This window comes from Haliotis rufescens, unplaced genomic scaffold (assembly GCF_023055435.1).
Source record: "Haliotis rufescens isolate VD_foot unplaced genomic scaffold, xgHalRufe1.0.p SCAF_8, whole genome shotgun sequence".
Classification (NCBI taxonomy): Eukaryota; Metazoa; Mollusca; class Gastropoda; order Lepetellida; family Haliotidae; genus Haliotis; species Haliotis rufescens.
The window spans coordinates 50,797,648-50,815,413 of NW_025964372.1; the positions used below are offsets into that span (position 1 = coordinate 50,797,648).

At 43.0% G+C, this 17,766-nt stretch overlaps 1 protein-coding gene across 2 annotated transcripts; it reads left to right on the forward strand.

The window, feature by feature from the left end:
- The first annotated feature begins 7,206 nt into the window (after positions 1–7,206).
- Positions 7,207–17,472, forward strand: LOC124152429. 2 transcript variants are annotated; one of them, XM_046525364.2, is made up of 6 exons: positions 7,207–7,423; positions 11,032–11,107; positions 12,037–13,438; positions 14,382–14,547; positions 15,538–15,658; positions 16,172–17,472. In XM_046525364.2, coding segments are annotated over exons 2-6 (2,574 nt in total). In that variant the 5' UTR covers positions 7,207–7,423; positions 11,032–11,106; the 3' UTR covers positions 17,056–17,472. The 2 variants fall into 2 exon arrangements, with proteins under 2 accessions (XP_046381320.2, XP_048245638.1); XM_048389681.1 differs by lacking the exon at positions 11,032–11,107.
- The last annotated feature ends 294 nt before the right edge of the window (positions 17,473–17,766 follow it).

Here is a 17,766-nt window from a genome sequence, read left to right on the forward strand (position 1 = left end):
TTGAAATTTAACTATGAGCAAGAGTACCCTTAGGAGGTTATTATGAAATAATAGTATTTCTCGTGTGTATGGGAAAAGAAATCCTAAAATAGCACCTGTTCATGAATATCAGGCGTCACAAAACATTTCGCACGTGACGCAACACAATTACAGCCATGAACCAATCCTCAGGCCAAGGATATGACAATGCATCGCATGACACATTTGTTTATGTAAAATATACCCCTTGGCACTCCCTGTGACATAACGTTTCCTTTCATATCCGATTTTCAAAAATATGTCTTATCTTTGTCTCCTAGAACCTCAAGCACCAGACCCCTAACCCTTAAACTAAATCCCTATGAGTGAGTGAGTTGGGTTTAACGCCGCTTTTAACTGTATTCCAGTTATATCATGGCGTGTCAGCTTAGTGTGGGAGGAAAGCCCGAAGTGATGCAGGTCTCAGACGTTTACCACTTCGGTGAAACCCACGAGCACGAGTATGATGCTGACAAACTTAAAAACAATCGGGGCGAACCGGGATTCGATCCCACAATCATAGGTTTGTGGCATGGCCAAGGGACGCAACTCAGCACAGCGAATCGCGGCGCCTTAGATGACTGGGCCACCCGTGCCCCCCAAATCCATGTAAACTAACAGCATGTCGATTTGAACCCAAATAACAACACGTGGAACATCTGTAACCCATACCTCTAGCACCTCCTTGTACCCATGATAACATGATCTCACCCATATATATCAAATTCCCACCCAAGAACCGTTTCATCCAGAGACCGCCACCGTGATGGTACCAGATGGTACTTGTTGTTACCCTGTCTGGCGCTCGGCATTAAGGGGCTAAAAAAGGACTGGGCGACTCGTAGTCAGCATACTGTGTCTGGGTAGGGTATTCGTGTAAAACTGCGGCATAGTATCTAAGTAGGCTAGCACTATAAAATCGGCTGGAACAAGCAGCCCCAACAACCCTGGAACAATGAGCACTCCAGAAACCTCTGCTTGAGAGTTCGAATCCCAGTTCCCATGTTTTAAGGTTCGTCAGCACCATACAGGTGCTAGTGGCTTTCAACAAAGTGGGAAACACCTGAGACCTGCATCAGTTCGAGCTTCCCTCACATCGTGATACACGCCGTGATATCACTAGGACACTGTTCAAAGCGGCGTCAAACCCAACTCACTCACTTATTCACTCAGTCACCTCCTCCACCCCCACAAGAGCCACCTCCATAAGAACCGCCACCGCAAGAACTTCCTCCAACAGATCCACCATCACTCCAACCTCCACCATCACTGGTATATCCACCTCCGTCATATCCACCACTACTGCCATATCCTCCGCCGTCTGTATCCCCACCTAACTCATAAATCCCTCCGCAGTCCATCTCACAGCCTTCCATCCCCATCATGTATGGGTCTCCACACTCCTCAACACTGCTGCCCCCTGGTTCCCCTCACACTGGATCCACCTCCGCATCCTCCAACACCAAGTGCATATCCTCATTGCTACCCCTCCTGCTTGTCGAGGAACGTTGTCTCAGTGTCTCCTACCTCGAGGCCCTGTCCTTCTTGTACGAGTTGACGATGTAGAAGTTTGTCCCCATAGTACACATAAACTGGTGACATCATCGCATCAGTTGAATGGATGACCCTACACGTGAACACTGGTTTTCCGTTGTTAAGGTTACTCTAACAGGAAAGAGACATTTACAAAATTCAGAAAGATGTTACGATCTATAAGGTTACGGGCAGAAATAACAAAACGGGTTTTTTTCCAGAGACATAAACCGTATTCCCTTCGTGGACAAACCAACAACTAATGATATTTCACAACGTGAAATCTACGCGTTTGAAACATCACGCTACGAGTTTGTGACGATGTGCGTGAGTGGGTGAGTCACTGAGAACAGTATTTAAGTTATGTCGCAATGTGTTAGCTTGTGAGAGGAGAGCCAAAACTGATGCAGGCCCGAGACATTTCCACTTTGGTGAAACCCACGAGCTCGGGGATGGTGTTGAAAACTTAGAAAAATATGCAGGGCGAACCGGGATTCGAACCCATGAATCTTTGGTTTCTGGTAATCCCCATTCTTCATGAACCGTAAGATAATATGACAAATTTGGTTCGAGCGCTATACAAAGTACGTTCGCGTGTGTGGCCATGTAGCAGGTCTCTGGAGCGTCTGGAACTTTGGGTAGAAGAATAGGCATTGGACCCCATATCGCGTCCCTTTCGCTTGGAAACGTCACTACTGATTTGAAACCTGCTCTTTGCAGTCTTAGAATTATGAAGCCTTTAATAGGATTTGACATAGTCCCCACGATCACTAACTGTATAGGCGAGGGATCTAGCGTCCCCGTCTCCTCTGTTGATGGGGAGTTCCCGGTCATTGCATGGATGTAATCAGAGGTGTCAAAAGCCCCTTGTCCAATACGGAACTCCTTCCTGAAGAAGCTTTTTCCACGAATTCAAATCAGTCTGAATTTCAGTATTTAACACTCATTTTTGCCTCGACCAAATCAGAACCCTCCCATTCCATTGTTTTCTTATTTGGCTAGGTTTTGGAATGAAAACTGTTCATCAAACTTTCATAGCAGGATAAACGTTATAATTTAACTGCTCTTGCTCGTTTAGGAATATTGTTGAGCTTCATAGTTGACAAATGCATCGTTGTTGATGTGAAGGGCACACTGGCTATCTTTTCATCTAACTCTTTGAACTGCGCTCTTGAAGGATCTCCTCTGAACATAGCTCCGGGAGCTTCAAATGTCTCCTGAAAAAAATCTTTATTCCTCAATGTTCTTGTCAGTTTCTCAGCTTTAGACAATTCTGTCGTGTCTCGTCTGTCATATGTACAGACGTTGTAATCGAGGAGGTTCCCCCAAATCCTTTCAGTGTCAGCTTTATAGTCAAGTGGTTCCAGAAGATGAATTTGCCATAGCAGATCAATGTCGACAGCAGGTGCTAGGACAGAGTTTGGATTCTTTTTCTTAAGGTGGACACATTTCTTGTATCTCACAAGGCTTTATGAGAGGAAGTTTTTTCCCTGTGGCGTGGGAGAGAAACTTGATAATAGAACTGCCTGTGTTCGACAGTGATGGAAACGATATCGGAAGTGATACTTGAGATGTGATGGCCATCATGCCCGGCATTAGTGGACCTTGGTTCAGTATGGATGGTACTCCTGGATACGCTTTCGTCCACATGTCTCTTGTTATAGTCATCTCCTGTCTTTCTACTGGATCGAGGTGCTTGTGAGGAACAACTCCTCCTACCCGGGAAATGCAGTCTTTCTGATATGATAAGGGAGCCAGCATATGACAGTGCCACACCCACTCATTGTCCAAAGGAGCTGCCAGAACTTCATTTGTGTGTTTGACGCTAGGGGCAGCCAGTAATGATTGTATCGTTCGACTGCCCTTTGGAGTGAAGACCCGTTAATGCTCTTTTGGTTTTGGTTCATCTCTTCCATGAAGGCGAGATGGTTGAGAACAGTCTGCAGTTCTACCCTGATGTCAACATGATGATGTACCTATAATGAGAATGAAGTTTAGTTTCACACCAGTTTATTCTAATTCGCACATATCGCACATAGTCATGCCACGATTTGTTAATCGTAGGTTCGAATCCCAGATTCAGTCTGACTGTGGTCTTGGTTCAGCAGCACCATACCCGGGTAATGTTGTTTCACCACAGTGGTGTAGGATTCAGGCTTAAATCACGGGCTTCCATTCACATTAAACATACAAACTGTGACACAAATGAACTGGCTCGCACTTACCGTATTCGACGTGGTAAGCGCCCCGCTCTAATAAGCGCCCACGGCGATATTTGCTAATATATTGGCAAGTGAACAATCTCAATTAGCACCCCTTCCGATTGATCAATGTACACAAGAATTATTCAATCGTGTATATACGCACTCGTTTGTTATATGCACCCTTAATAATGGGCAATTAAATTCTGGAAAAATATATTTCTCGTATTTAAACATTTCAGGCTGTCAGCATAAACCACGATACTTATCTTTCAACTATGTTTTTTTCACCAACATAATATTCTAATAAGAGCCCTCTAGTTCTAATTTTGAGAGCGCCCTGGGCGCTTATTACACAAAATGTCAGTTAACCCCATTTACTACCACTCGTGTATTTCGTCACATAGTTCATGTTTGGATTATTTACACAAACACGTTGACAGTAGTGGTTCTGTCGTCTTGCGTAGACATGTGCAGAGCGGCGTCACTTTGGCTTGCCAGAAACCTGTGATCGTCGTTTCTAATTCCAGTTTGCTCTGATGATGTAGGTTGTTTTAAGTGGTAGACGTCTTAGACCTGTATCACATCGGACTTTTCTCCTCCATATGGAGGTTTAAAACACCGTTAAATCCATCTCACCCACTTAACACTCGAGTGTGTCCCTTCGTACAGACCCGTGAAGATCCGGGGTAGAATAGGTCTTCAGCAACCCATGCTTGCCGTTAAAGACGACTTTGCTTGTGGTAAGAGGCGACTAACGGGATCGGGTGGTCAGGCTCGCTGACTTGGTTGATGTATGTCTTCGATCCCATATTGCGTGGATCGATGCTCATGATATTAATCGCAGGATTGCCTGGTCTAGATCCGATTATTTACAGACCGCCATCATATAGCTGGAATATTGCCGAGTGCGGCGTTAAACAACAAACAAACAAACAAACAAACCAACCAACCAACCTTTCCTACATCAGGCGTCTGTGATAGATATTAACTGTTGTTTAACCGTTAAGAAAACGACTGTTAAAGTACTAGTCCGTTGTATTATCACAGTCCTAGCTTGTCCTGCAATTGGTGAGTCACTCATACACTCAGTCAGTCTCTTCGGCTATGAATATCAGTGAATGTATTGAATGTCAAAGCTTACAACTGAGGGTGTATATTGTGAAATATTCCGTGGACTATGACTGTTGATACAGAAATCTTATACCCGTCAGCGAGTCATGCATCTTATACACACACCCCTTGGGTAGATGGTCATGTGCCAGCCTGATGGCTCGTTCATACATGCCGTAATAAAACATGTGTACTCTTTTGTTTCTGATGAAAAGACACGCCAATCGAAATAAAACCATGTATCATATGATATATAGAAGTCATCCGTGAAGATCCAGGTTAGAATTGGCCTTCAACAACCCATTGTCGTAAGAGGAAACCAACGTAATCGGGTTATCAGGCTCGCTGACTTAGTTGATGACATGTCACCGTATCCAACCAGCGTAGATCAGCGTAATCGCAGACGACAGCTCCACCCACCCTTGTACTAGCAGACGACAGCTCCACCCACCCTTGTACTTGCAGACGACAGATACGACCACCCTTGTACTTGCAGACGACAGATACGACCACCCTTGTACTAGCAGATGACAGCTCCACCCACCCTTGTACTAGCAGACGACAGATACGACCACCCTTGTACTAGCAGACGACAGATACGACCACGCTTGTACTAGCAGACGACAGCTCCACCCACCCTTGTACTAGCAGACGACAGATACGACCACCCTTGTACTAGCAGACGACAGCTCCACCCACCCTTGTACTAGCAGACGACAGCTCCACCCACCCTTGTACTTGCAGACGACAGATACGACCACCCTTGTACTAGCAGACGACAGCTCCACCCACCCTTGTACTAGCAGACGACAGCTCCACCCACCCTTGTACTTGCAGACGACAGATACGACCACCCTTGTACTTTCGGACGACTGATTCAGCCACAAGCAGACGACAGGCCAACGTCACCTTGTACAAGCAGACGACAGGTCAGCTCACCCTAGTACTCGCGGGCACTCTTGTACCCGAAAGTGCTTGCATTGTAGGACAAAGCATCGTGAATAGCATACCAACTTACCTTTGACCCAGCACGCTCGATCACGCCTTAAATGTTTGATGAGTGACGTTCACCTCAAAGATCTTAGTAGGGTCAGTAAACAGATATACAGGAACATAACCTCCTTTACTTGAATGTGAACTCTGTCACATGTTAATAAATTCAATTCAGCTGGAACGTTGATTGTCAATGCCAGCAATGTTGTCATGGAGGGTTGACAACAACACAGCACGTAGGTAGAAGTAGGTCAGCGAATGTACAGATCCACCTGTCTGCCACATATTGAGAGATGGCAGGTATTGGGTATAAGAACAGCACAGGGGGAGCACGGATTGACTCGTCGCGATCGAGTAAACCATAGAAAATTACTGTGCAGAGTTGCGTCTCTTTGAAACTAATGATCGTGCGTTCGGATGACACAGATTCGCGGTGATTGAGTTCCAAAGTTGTCCACTTCATCACCGCGCTAGCTGGTTTCACCAAAGTGATAAACATCTAGACATCTACGACCTGCACCACTTCCGGTTTTTTCGCCCCAATCCCCGTGTTATCACTACAATACTGTTCAAAGCGGCCTCGACCGCCTCCGTGGTCTAGTGGTAGAGCGTCCGCCCGGAGAGCGGAAGGTCCGGGGTTCGATCCCCGACCACGTCATACCAAAAGACATTAAAAGATGGTACTTGTTGTTACCCTGTCTGGCGCTCGGCATTAAGGGGCTAAAACAAGGACTGGTCGGCTCGGAGTCAGTATACTGTGTCTGAGTGGGGTATTCATGTTAAACTGCGGCATGGTATCTCAGTGATATGATCATATCAACTGAGAGGTATAGTTGTTTTGCTCCTTAGTTTAGAAATGCCATTTTTCAATCAAAATTGATCAAAACATCCGTATTTACAATCATTTATTACACAAATAACGACAGTTAATCATTATTTTGAAAACTGAATTTAGAATAATATTCCTTTCAATTTAATCTTTATTCGGATAATTCAGCGAATGTGTTCGTGCAGTTAATAAAATTAAAATGTCAGATAGTATATAAACATTCAAAAAGGAGTTTAATTATATATTTCTGTATATTTAACTTTAGTTTAACAGTCGATGTACAAAAATACCCACCCACGCAAAGATTACCTCCCTTCACCTGTTCAACTGCACCAGACCTCCTCATTTCAGTATCGCTGTTGACATGACAACCGTCGGCAAGCGGCCAGAAACCATTCACAGCCTCATCTGTATACACCTGATACGTTCGCTGTGAACCACACGGATCGCTGAATCGACGTGACCTAGCTAAATTGCATAAGGCAAATTTGACCTTAACCCATAATGCGCCTGCCTGCGAGGAGTAGCGACGAAGGAAGAAGATCGGAGGCGGTATACCACATTCCCTCGCAGTTACCGACCTGAAACATCTGCACGATCTTCTGTGAAATGACAGCGTTATTTACACGAAACATGTCCCTGAACTAGTGTAACTGCATGGCTCAGAGGTCATCGCGGGGTCAACAAGGAAGTATTTAGGCTATTGGACCGTGCAGGGAGGCGGGTGTTGGAAGACGTGAGTATGCGGTCCTACTGGTATATTCTGTTGAAGTAAGTAGATTAAACTGATATCAACTAGTGCATAGTTACTTAAGACATTTAGAGGTAATGATTGGTACAACCCGTTTATCTGGATTGTCGTATGTTGAGGAACAAGCGAGCATACAGGTGTATTGTTTGTTAAAGTTAACTTGAAAAGATAAACAATAGTAAAACCCCGTTTATCCGGACTGTCTATAGTCTGGAAGCATGACCATGCAGGTAATGTATTCGTTGAAGTTAACCTGAACACATTAAACCGAGGTGTTTTAAATTGTGAGCACGTTTTTCCGGTCTGTATGCTTGCAGTGAAATTGCCCATTTTAAGATTATTTCAACGACATGGGTGCATGTATAATTGAAAAAGAAAGAAAAGCGTTTGTGTTGTAGGCGGCACTCAGCATAGACTTGAACAAGTCTCGAAGGCAATAATTATTAGTTAATAACATAATTCCTAAATTATAAAGATAATAAGAACAAGTTGTCCCTACGAAACACTGGCGTCCTCAAAGTCCGCTTGTTTAAACCTGCCTATTATTAGCGTAGAATTACTATACACCCGTGAACGTATCATTGTGTACAGGGGGCACGGGTGGCCCAGTCGTCTAAGGCGCCGCGATTCGCTGTGCAGAGTTGCGTCCCTTGGGCACGCTAGAAACCTATGATTGTGGGTTCGAATCCCGGTTCGCCCCAATTATGTTTCTAGGTTTGTCAGCACCATACCCGTGCTCGTGGGTTTCACCGAAGTGGTAAACGTCTGAGACCTGCATCACTTTGGGCTTTCCTTCCACATTAAGCTGACACACCGCGATATAACTGGAATACTGTTAAAAGCGGCGTTAAACCCAACTCACTCACTCACTCATTGTGTACAGCCTTGGAGCATGGCTACTCTGAGCTGTATTACAGATATATCTTGACAAAACCTCCATGTTTTGTCGGGCTGTGTACACGCAACTGACCAAGTAACCGACACCTCAACCTATTCACCGGAAATCCGAGCTGTACACAAACATATATTTGATTGATCTAAATCCTTCGAGGCTATTATTATAAGTATATTTTTGCAACAATGAATGTCAGTTCATCTACTCCAAAAGGAACGACCCTAATCTTTCAGGCAACTAAATTGCATCTAATTACTACCCCCTTCTTGTCATCCATGTTTCATGGTATACTCTACATCTGTGCTTTTGTCGTCATTCACTTGATGCTCAGTTAAGGAATTTATTACAGGTATATTTAGTGGTAGTTCCACTCAGATTACCTAACAAGGCATCTTCCCGAGGCAAGAGAGTTAACTGACTATAAAAGTCCAGTTTCCACCCTTGCCGAACTAGGCTGGGATTGTGGAGTTACATATTGGCTGGACTTACGAGTCTATGCATAGTCCAATCAAAATCGCGCAACGAAATCGAAATCCGGTTCGTAAACTGTCATGCAGAGTTCGGTCGATGGCAGGATATTTTCCAAATCTTTTCATGTTTTTACTCAAGGTGCTCACGTGATTTGGTGTACTTGGCGAAGTAAGAACCGTTTTATCACCAAATAGATCTTGATGGTAGATCAGATCGTCCTGACTGGGCGCCACCATTTTTTTTAAAAGAAAATGCAAGTGATACGAGAGGTGGAATCTGATTGGTCAGTATGGGGGAGGCATAGAATGGACATAACTGGTAATAGCCACTGGTGGCGCTACGATCGAGCCCAGGAATTCCAGCCTAGTTCGGCAAGGGTGGAAACTGGACTTCTAAAGTCAGTTAACGCTCTTGCCTCGGAAAGATGCTAACAAAGGTATCAATTTGGCATTTTTCGTGTCTGGGGTAATTATTCAATCTGAGATTGGGTTATACATCCAGGCCTGATGGGGGAATAGAGGTTTTCACATAACTACATATATGCAAAACAACAATTGTCCACACAAATTGTTTCTATTTTTTACTACTCGCTGCTGTTTTCACCTTTCGCGCCAATCCATCTGTCTGTCCGCTAGAGTAACTGCCCTTAATCAAAGAGAAGCTACTCTAACCCTCGTCTATGAGACGTCACGGCCACAATCTGGCGTTGTTGACAGTCGGTCTGCCCTGTTGTAACGTTAGGAGGTGCAGTTAGATGTACACACAGCAACAAAACAAAATAAGGTTACAATTCGGACATATTTTATCCAACTCCAACTGTTTTAATTTGTGGAAAAGGTTCCAAGCCGCAGAGGTCCACAAGCATAGATATGGAAACTGATCCAGCTTGGCAACAATTATTTCGCTATTTATATCTCCAAAGTAACCACAACTTATAAAATGACTTAGCTTCGTCACAGTTAGACACTGATTTTCAGTATATTAGACTATTCTTTTCATAATGATAGCAATTATCCCAGTAGTTTCTCCAGATTCCCGATGGTTAATTCTGACTCGATCGTCGAATGAAAAGTGCGACGCCATGTTTTGTTTATAAACCCTGAAAGCAGTCCCAACTTGACCTTTGATATTTGCATCTCTGTCCGCATATGACCCCAGCGGATATCGTTTTTATCCTTTGGCTTTTTCCTGCCGAGAACCCTACCCATTATATGATAAAATTTATCATATGTTATGTAATATCAAAGTGGCCGTGCAGGAAGAGAAGTATTGTCATTTGAGTTTGAACAAAAAATCGACACAATATTTAACCGACAATACGTTGAAAGTTTTATCATTGTTGTCTAGTGTGTTCGTGGGAAGCAGGTGGAATACATCAGTATCTGGGCGTAAAGCGCCAATGCAAAATCTACATTCTTTAATTGTTCAAAGAGTGAAATTGTATTTCATATTTGTTGATCAATCTGATGATGCGCCCTTATAAAACCAATAAAAGCGACAAATGCGCTTACGTTTGGCGCAGTATAGGTCGCGATTTAGTTGAAAATTAAGGGATTTTATCCTGGTATCCACGGGGAAAAAACAATAACAAAGGCAACATCCTTTCCCAGAGAATTATCTCCTTTAACGGACGTAATATGGGTGGAACTGACACAATCTGGGACCGTATGATTGATGGTGTGTCATTATAACCGTCAGGGCGTAACGAAGTTGACACTATTTATGGATAACAACTTCTTCAAAACTGTAAAGGCGACGTTTCGGTAATGATCCCTATACAGTTGTCAAGTAAGAGTTAGATGGGCGATTTTTATATTTCTATATGATTGCGATTTTGTAGAGATTGAAAGTGTGTCTGGTACCTCTTTGCTTGTCGTAAGTGGCGACTTTGAATAGGGAACCGGTAGGTATTCCCGGTTAAAAATAGTGTCCTACCAACCCGTGCTTGCCATAAGAGGCGACTTTTTTTGTCGTAAGATGCGACTAACGGGATCGGGTGTTTAGGGTAGGTGACTTGGTTGATGTCAGCGTTATCCCGACGTACGCCGATTTGAATATTACTTAGAGTGGCGTCAAGCAACAAACAAACAACACATATATAGAAGCTAAGCTCTTGATTCAAAACAATGATGATGATGATGAGGAGGAGGAGGAGGAGGAGGAGAATGAGGATGATGATGATGATGTAGATGATGATGAAACATACGGACACCTGATTTATCCCCAGATTGTGGAAGGCAGACCAAAAGTCACCTTGAAACGAGAGTGGACCAATAGTAAACATCACTGAACATCTCTGAAAAGTAAGTATTTAGTGCACTGCCTTCAATAATATGTAAGTGTAGTCAACGATCACCCACAAGTTGAAAGAACTCGTCGTGTCGTCGACGCCGCAGTTCACTGGGATTGAAACCTGTGATTGTGATTTCGAATCATATTTGCGCAATAAGCCCACGATTATGTTTCTAGGTTTTTCTTCACCAAACCATGCAATGATCGTGGGTTTCACCAAAGTCATAAACGTCTAATACCTGCAGCAATTTACTACTCCATCACCCACACAATATATCTGAAATAATGTTCAATGCGGCGCTAAAATCTAAGGCACTCGTTGACTTCAAAGTTGAATAATTACGACAGGGCGTAAAGAATCAACAACAAAGCTCGGTTACACTTGATTTCCATTTGGAGCTGGCCGTTTGTGTTCGTTTTGGAAATAAAGAAGTCGGATATGATGCTCCGAACGAGTGAGTAGGGTTTTTAGCCACTTTAGAAATATTCAAGCAATATTATGACAAGGGCTTCACATGTTATTACCATATGGTAATCGAACCTGGGCCTTCTGTGAAACGAAACTTTGCTTCTGTACTACCCTACCGCCTAATGTTTCTCCAAATGCCTCCCTCACTCGTATTAGGCATTAAGAGGCATCCACGATGAATGGCCGATTAATTAGTTCAACTGCCTGAGATCTGGTTCAGGGTTTGTAAGGTACCGATTTGGCCTAAAAGATCTGATTTTCAAGAGATTGGATATATACACAATGAAAATGAAAAATGCAGCTTGATGAAATTGTGTCTTTTGACATTGAACAAAGGTGACATTTTCAGTATCCATATGCATTGTTTCATTATCTTTTGGAAGACATTATTTCTTTTAAATCCTCGGCCCTCCAAAAATTTCACATTGTCAATCAATAACTGATTGTAAGAGGTCCTGCTTTCTTCCCCAGTGGATTCCGTTGCTGACATGGATGTAGATGTTGCTCCAGCGACAGTCCAGAACCATCTCAACTTTCTGGAACAAGTGGACAATCACGGCCATCTTTACGAAGGGCCCGTTCTCCTGAGAGCAATAGGCCGTTATGAACGTTACTGGCTGCCCCTAGCATCCAAACACACAAATGAAGTTCTGACAGCTCCTTTGGACATTGAGTGGGTCTGGCACTGTCATATGTTGTCTCCAATGTCATATCAGAAAGACTGCTTGTCCATGGTCGGTGTGGTGGTTCCCCACAAACTGCTAGACTCTGACGAAAGGCAAAAGTACCTATCTGAGTCCGAGATATTTTGGAATAAGGAGTATCCAGAAACACCTTTTCAAGCAGGAACTGAAGGATCAACGGGTGAACAGGACTTTGTATCCAGTATCAGTTATGATATTGTCTCAGCTTCAGCGAGGCAAAAGCAGTTTTTCTATCAAGTATCCCTACCTCATTACAGGAACAAGACGTACCTGCAAACTGCCATGAGGAGATATAAACAGTTTCTGTTCCTCCTGAAAGGCAACCCAAACTCTTTCCTTGCCCCCACCTTTGACATTGATCTGGTATGGCATACCCATCAGTTGGATCCTGTCGCCTATGTATCTGATACTGAACGACTCCTCGGTAAGATCCTGAGTCATGATGACAGTGTCAACGACAGATCACAAAACTCCAAGCTTACCAATGCCACGAAGCTGACATCATCTCTGTGGAAAAATGTATTTGATGACAGCTTTTCCTTCCCTGGTGCCATGTACAGAGGTGAAAGCCAAAAGGGACAATTGTATCGGCTGACAGAGGGAGAAACAGAGGCTTTATGTGCGACAGGAGTACTTGTAGAACTGACGTACCTTAGAATTGACAGACTTCCAACATGGGCGCGTTCAGCAAAGTTAGAGGTGGTTGTTTTACGAGACGAAGGAACGGTGCTGAGTAAGAGAATACTGAGTTCAAAGAACTGGACTCATAAAGATTCTATGACTTGGGAGAGGGTTCATCTCTATCTAGGAGAGGTGTGGACAAACAAATGCGATTTCATCCGCTTCAAGTTAATTGGAAAATCAGGGTATGCGATCTTCAAAAAGGAGATAGTATTAGGAGAAGCAACCTTTGACTGCCTGTCGTCAATTGAGACATTTGAAAGTTATACATATGCAATTTCTACTGAAAAAACGCTGGAACCATCGCCTATAATCCTGAAATGTAAAGGAAAAATGGTTCGTCCTAAATTAACCTTGGAATTGCAAAATGGGCCGTGGACGACGGATATGAAGGGTATAATGTCGTCGAGAGAGGAAGTATGGGGTCCTGTGCCAATACCACGTCCTGTAGAAGGTGTTTCAGAAAAGTTCTACATGGCAATACACAAGTAAGTGATTCTTGTTAAAGGAATATTAATCCTGCATATTTGACTTGCTCCAATAAATGCCCAATAGAATACCAACAGTGAGATCTACATAAGTTGCTGTAATTAAATAATCGTGTAGTATTGATCATTGTCTTTTAGAATTCCTTGGCTATAAATTCTCTGAAAGCATTTTCCTTCTACAGCATGCATGCAGGTGCTATCATTGTGACACCCAAATTGTTTGGCCAACAAATTGTTTGATTTAAAGGGACACACGTAGTAACGTTTAACCCTGGGAGTTGTTATCGAACCCATCCCAAAACTGAAAAATGAAACATACACAATGTTGAAAATTTAGACCCAACTCTTGTGCCTGGAGGGACTCTTAAATACAAGTTTAATCTCAACAAGAACACAAGACGACCACCAAACTTGTTTCGCTTCATCAAAACTCCAGTTGATTTTTGTTGTAATCCAAAACATTAATGGAGTGTGTTTGGTTCACCGTTTGAACAGTGTCGATGTCAGCTTGAATTGGGAGGAAGTGATATAGAACGAACAGTACTACGTTGTTGACAGACCAAGAATCATAATCAGGGTTTGTCTGGTATTTGAACCCCATGTCATTGGATTCCTCCAGGCTTGGTGGACGCTACTTAGATTCCCCAGGCAACTGACACAGTCGTGATCCCTGTAATTGAAATATATTGTGCTGGTAAATAAATATGAATAAGTACTGGTATCTACCATTACTAATGATACAGTTTGAACTCTATGAGCTTCCTCTTGTACTTGCACGTGGGGCCACGGATGACGCCACATTTCGCTGTGTAGAGTTGCGTCGCTTGAGCACGCCAGAAACGTATAGTCGTGGGTTAGAATCTCAGTTTGCCTCCATGTTTCTAGGTTTGTGAGCAACATGCACGCTTTATACGGAATGTAGACAGTTGTTCCCTCGTTCCAGACTTACGGCGGCTGGTTGCACTGCAGAGTTTGTATGCAGAGTCGTCCACTCCACGGATCTGCTGATGTCAGCAGTTCTTGTGTATCACCAGCAAAGACTGGTCTCCTTTGCTTATCTCATTGGTGCTGACCAACTTCCTTCACCAGAAGCAGTCGATTCATCATCCGTAAGTTAACACTACTCAAGGCCTTAGTGAAGCTTTCAAAACGTTGAGAACATTTTCAAGTTTGACTTATCAGTGACGAAAGCCTGTTTCAATTCACTATTTTGCGGTATATCATATGTTCCTGGGTGTGATTTTTCACGAACTGGTATTATCACTTGTTATCCCCCCGGCATATAATGCGGTGGGATATAGCGATCAGCCAGTCTGTCTGTCCATCCGTCTGTCCGTCTGTCTGTCCGTCTATCCGTCCATAATATATCATTTCCTTTTATGGGGCAGAACGCGAAAATAATTCAGTGTATTTGATCGAAACTTGGCAAATCTATCAGTCACATACTGAAGTTGTGCCTATTGCTATTTAAGGATTTTTGAAATTTATATTTTTTACGTTTCCATGGTAACAAGTTGGGACTTCTATAAGGGTGGTGTTCGTTTCCGGAGCATAACTCAAAAACTGTTAAATACTTTCTTACAAAACTTTGCATGTCTACCAGGCACATACTGAACTGGTGCCTTTTGCTATTTAGGATTTTATTTTAAATTTATTTTTTACGCTTCCATGGCAACCAGTTGGACTTGGGTTCTATAGGGTGAAGTTCGTTTCCGGAGCATAACTCAAAACCCCTTCAAAACTTTCTTACAAAACTTTGCATGTCTCTCAGACTCCTGCTGAACTGGTGCCTTTTGCTATTTAGGAATTTTTATTTTTTACGTTTCCATGGCAACAAGTTGGATTTAAGTTTTGATATAGGGTGGGTTCACTTATGGAGTATAACAAATAAATTGTTAAATATTTCCTTGCCAAACATTGCATGTCCATTTATAAAGTACATACTGAACATGTGCCATTTGATATTAAGGAGTTTTAGAAATGCTTATTTTCGAATTTCCATTGCAGTTATTTTGACATGGTGAAACCCACACCGACCCACAAGGACATATATTCCAGTGTATTCATGATAAATCGTTTCACATGTGTTATATTTTCAGGACCTGCCATCTTTAAATCCAAAGTTAGGGCAACGAGCGATGTTGATAAAGAACAATCAAGGAGACTGGGGTTTGGTTACTGGCAACTGGGTTCGCTCCACAAGATCTGTTCCAATTTCAAGTATGTCACTTCTTCAATATGCATGTGGTGTTCTTGTACTGCAATTGTTTCATTTTTTCCTTAGTTAATGAAGATAACCTATATACTAGGTGGGGTCAAAGAATGTTTTCATGTTATTATAATAAAACAAGTGAAGTGTGTTTGGTTTAAACCCGCATTAAAGAGTATTTCAGTTATATAACGGCATGTCAGCTTGATGTGAGAGGAAGTCATATGTTTACTTTATTAGTCACCGTTCAGGTGAGGTGAGTTGAAATTGTGATAAACGCCGCGTCCAAGATTATTGCACTTATATAGCGATGTGCATGCTACGTGTGTGTGGCTGCTTGTACTACTCCGGACTGATGCCGATTTATTTTAGACCCTTAATACCGAGCGCCAGACAGGGCAACAACAAGTACCATATTTTAACGTCTTTTGGTGTGACGTGTCCGGGTGCCTGTTTAGAGCAAGTATAAATAAATTAGCATGGTTGATCTCCTTAAGCAAGTGATATTTATTTTTAATCTATAGGCTATTCGAGGACTCTGCGAGGGACTCAGGTGCTTTGTGGATATCTTGATATCAACTTTTACAAGTTCTCAACCAAGACCATGATAAAGAAGAGTATGACGCAGTACCTTGACGGAGGGTTCGACTTTAAACTTGACGGAATGGAGTGCAAAAGAACTTGTGTCACTTTCATGGATAAATACCACGAAGCTGCTGAACGTGTTGCCCTGGCCTTCTCCATCAGCATCCTGCATGTTCTATGTCAGCCAAGATCGAAAGCATGGAAAACTGGATTGTCCCCGAACTATGGCAGGAAGCTAGATCGTGGTGTTTCTGCAGCTCCTTGTGAGAATGTCCTGTTCCTATCTGCAGCTGGGGTTCTTCAGGAATGTCCGTCTAACCATTATTTGGTGAACTCCTACAGAGACGACAGGAAGGCAAGGTATGCATTGCTCAAGAATGGACAAAAGAAAAGCAGACAACATGCTGACAGCGAGAGTGGAGAGGATGAAGAAGAGGAGGAGGAGCATGATGGAGGTGAAGAATCAACAAGTAATGTCGACGTGAATCTGTTTGATGCGGGCCATGATGACGACTTTGAAGAACCTTGTATGATGGGGATGGATAGTTTTATTGTCGACTGTAGTGAAAGCTATGATGATGGTGGAGATTCAGGGGCAAATGAATATGGCGGAGGAGGGTGTGACTACGGTGGCGGGAGTGACTATATAGGCAGCTCATCGTGCGGTGGTGGTGGATGCAGCGGTGGTGGAGGTGGTGGATGTGGAGGTGGTGGAGGATGCGGCGGTGGTGGGGGATGTGGAGGAGGAGGTGGATGCGGCGGTGGTGGGGGATGTGGAGGAGGAGGATGTGGAGGCGGAGGGGGATGTGGAGGAGGTGACTGACTGTAGATGGACTTCAACAACAATGACTTCATTATTCTCTATCTCATGAGGTGAAGGTGTTGAGGTTTGGAAAGGTGTATGATAAGGCTTGTGAAGGTCTTCTGCTGCTGTGTATGTCTGGGGATGGTTTTATTGACTACAGATCTAATTCACAAGCCTTATACCCGTTCGAGCTTGGTTAACACCTGGTCACAAACCATTGAACTTGGTCATTTATGAAGACGTCTTGACTCGAAACAACAGTTTTCATGTTTGCTGCAAGATTTAAACATCCACTCATAGGATGTTCTTCGACTGCTGTTGATAAACTGACCAAATATTAACCTTCTAGCCATCACTAATACTATTGATATGATACAACGGAAAAGGACATTTCCAACTACATTTCTCACACCTAATAAATGTATCAGCAACTAATTTCCACTTCAATGCGTAAAATTACCTACTCTTGAGTAGTTTGTTCATAATTTCATAAACAGTAAATCAATCAATATTATATGGACATGCACACAATATCCTAAAGCACTCTTTACCGTACGAGCAATGTTGTTCTGAGAAACATAACCTGTCCATGAAGATAACATTTTTGTTTTGTTTGTTTGTTATTAAACGCCGAACTTACAGCAGACTTTCAATAATTGAGTATGTCCAGTGATTGACACCATGAGCATAGATCCACGCATACGATGACATACATCAACCAACCACCCG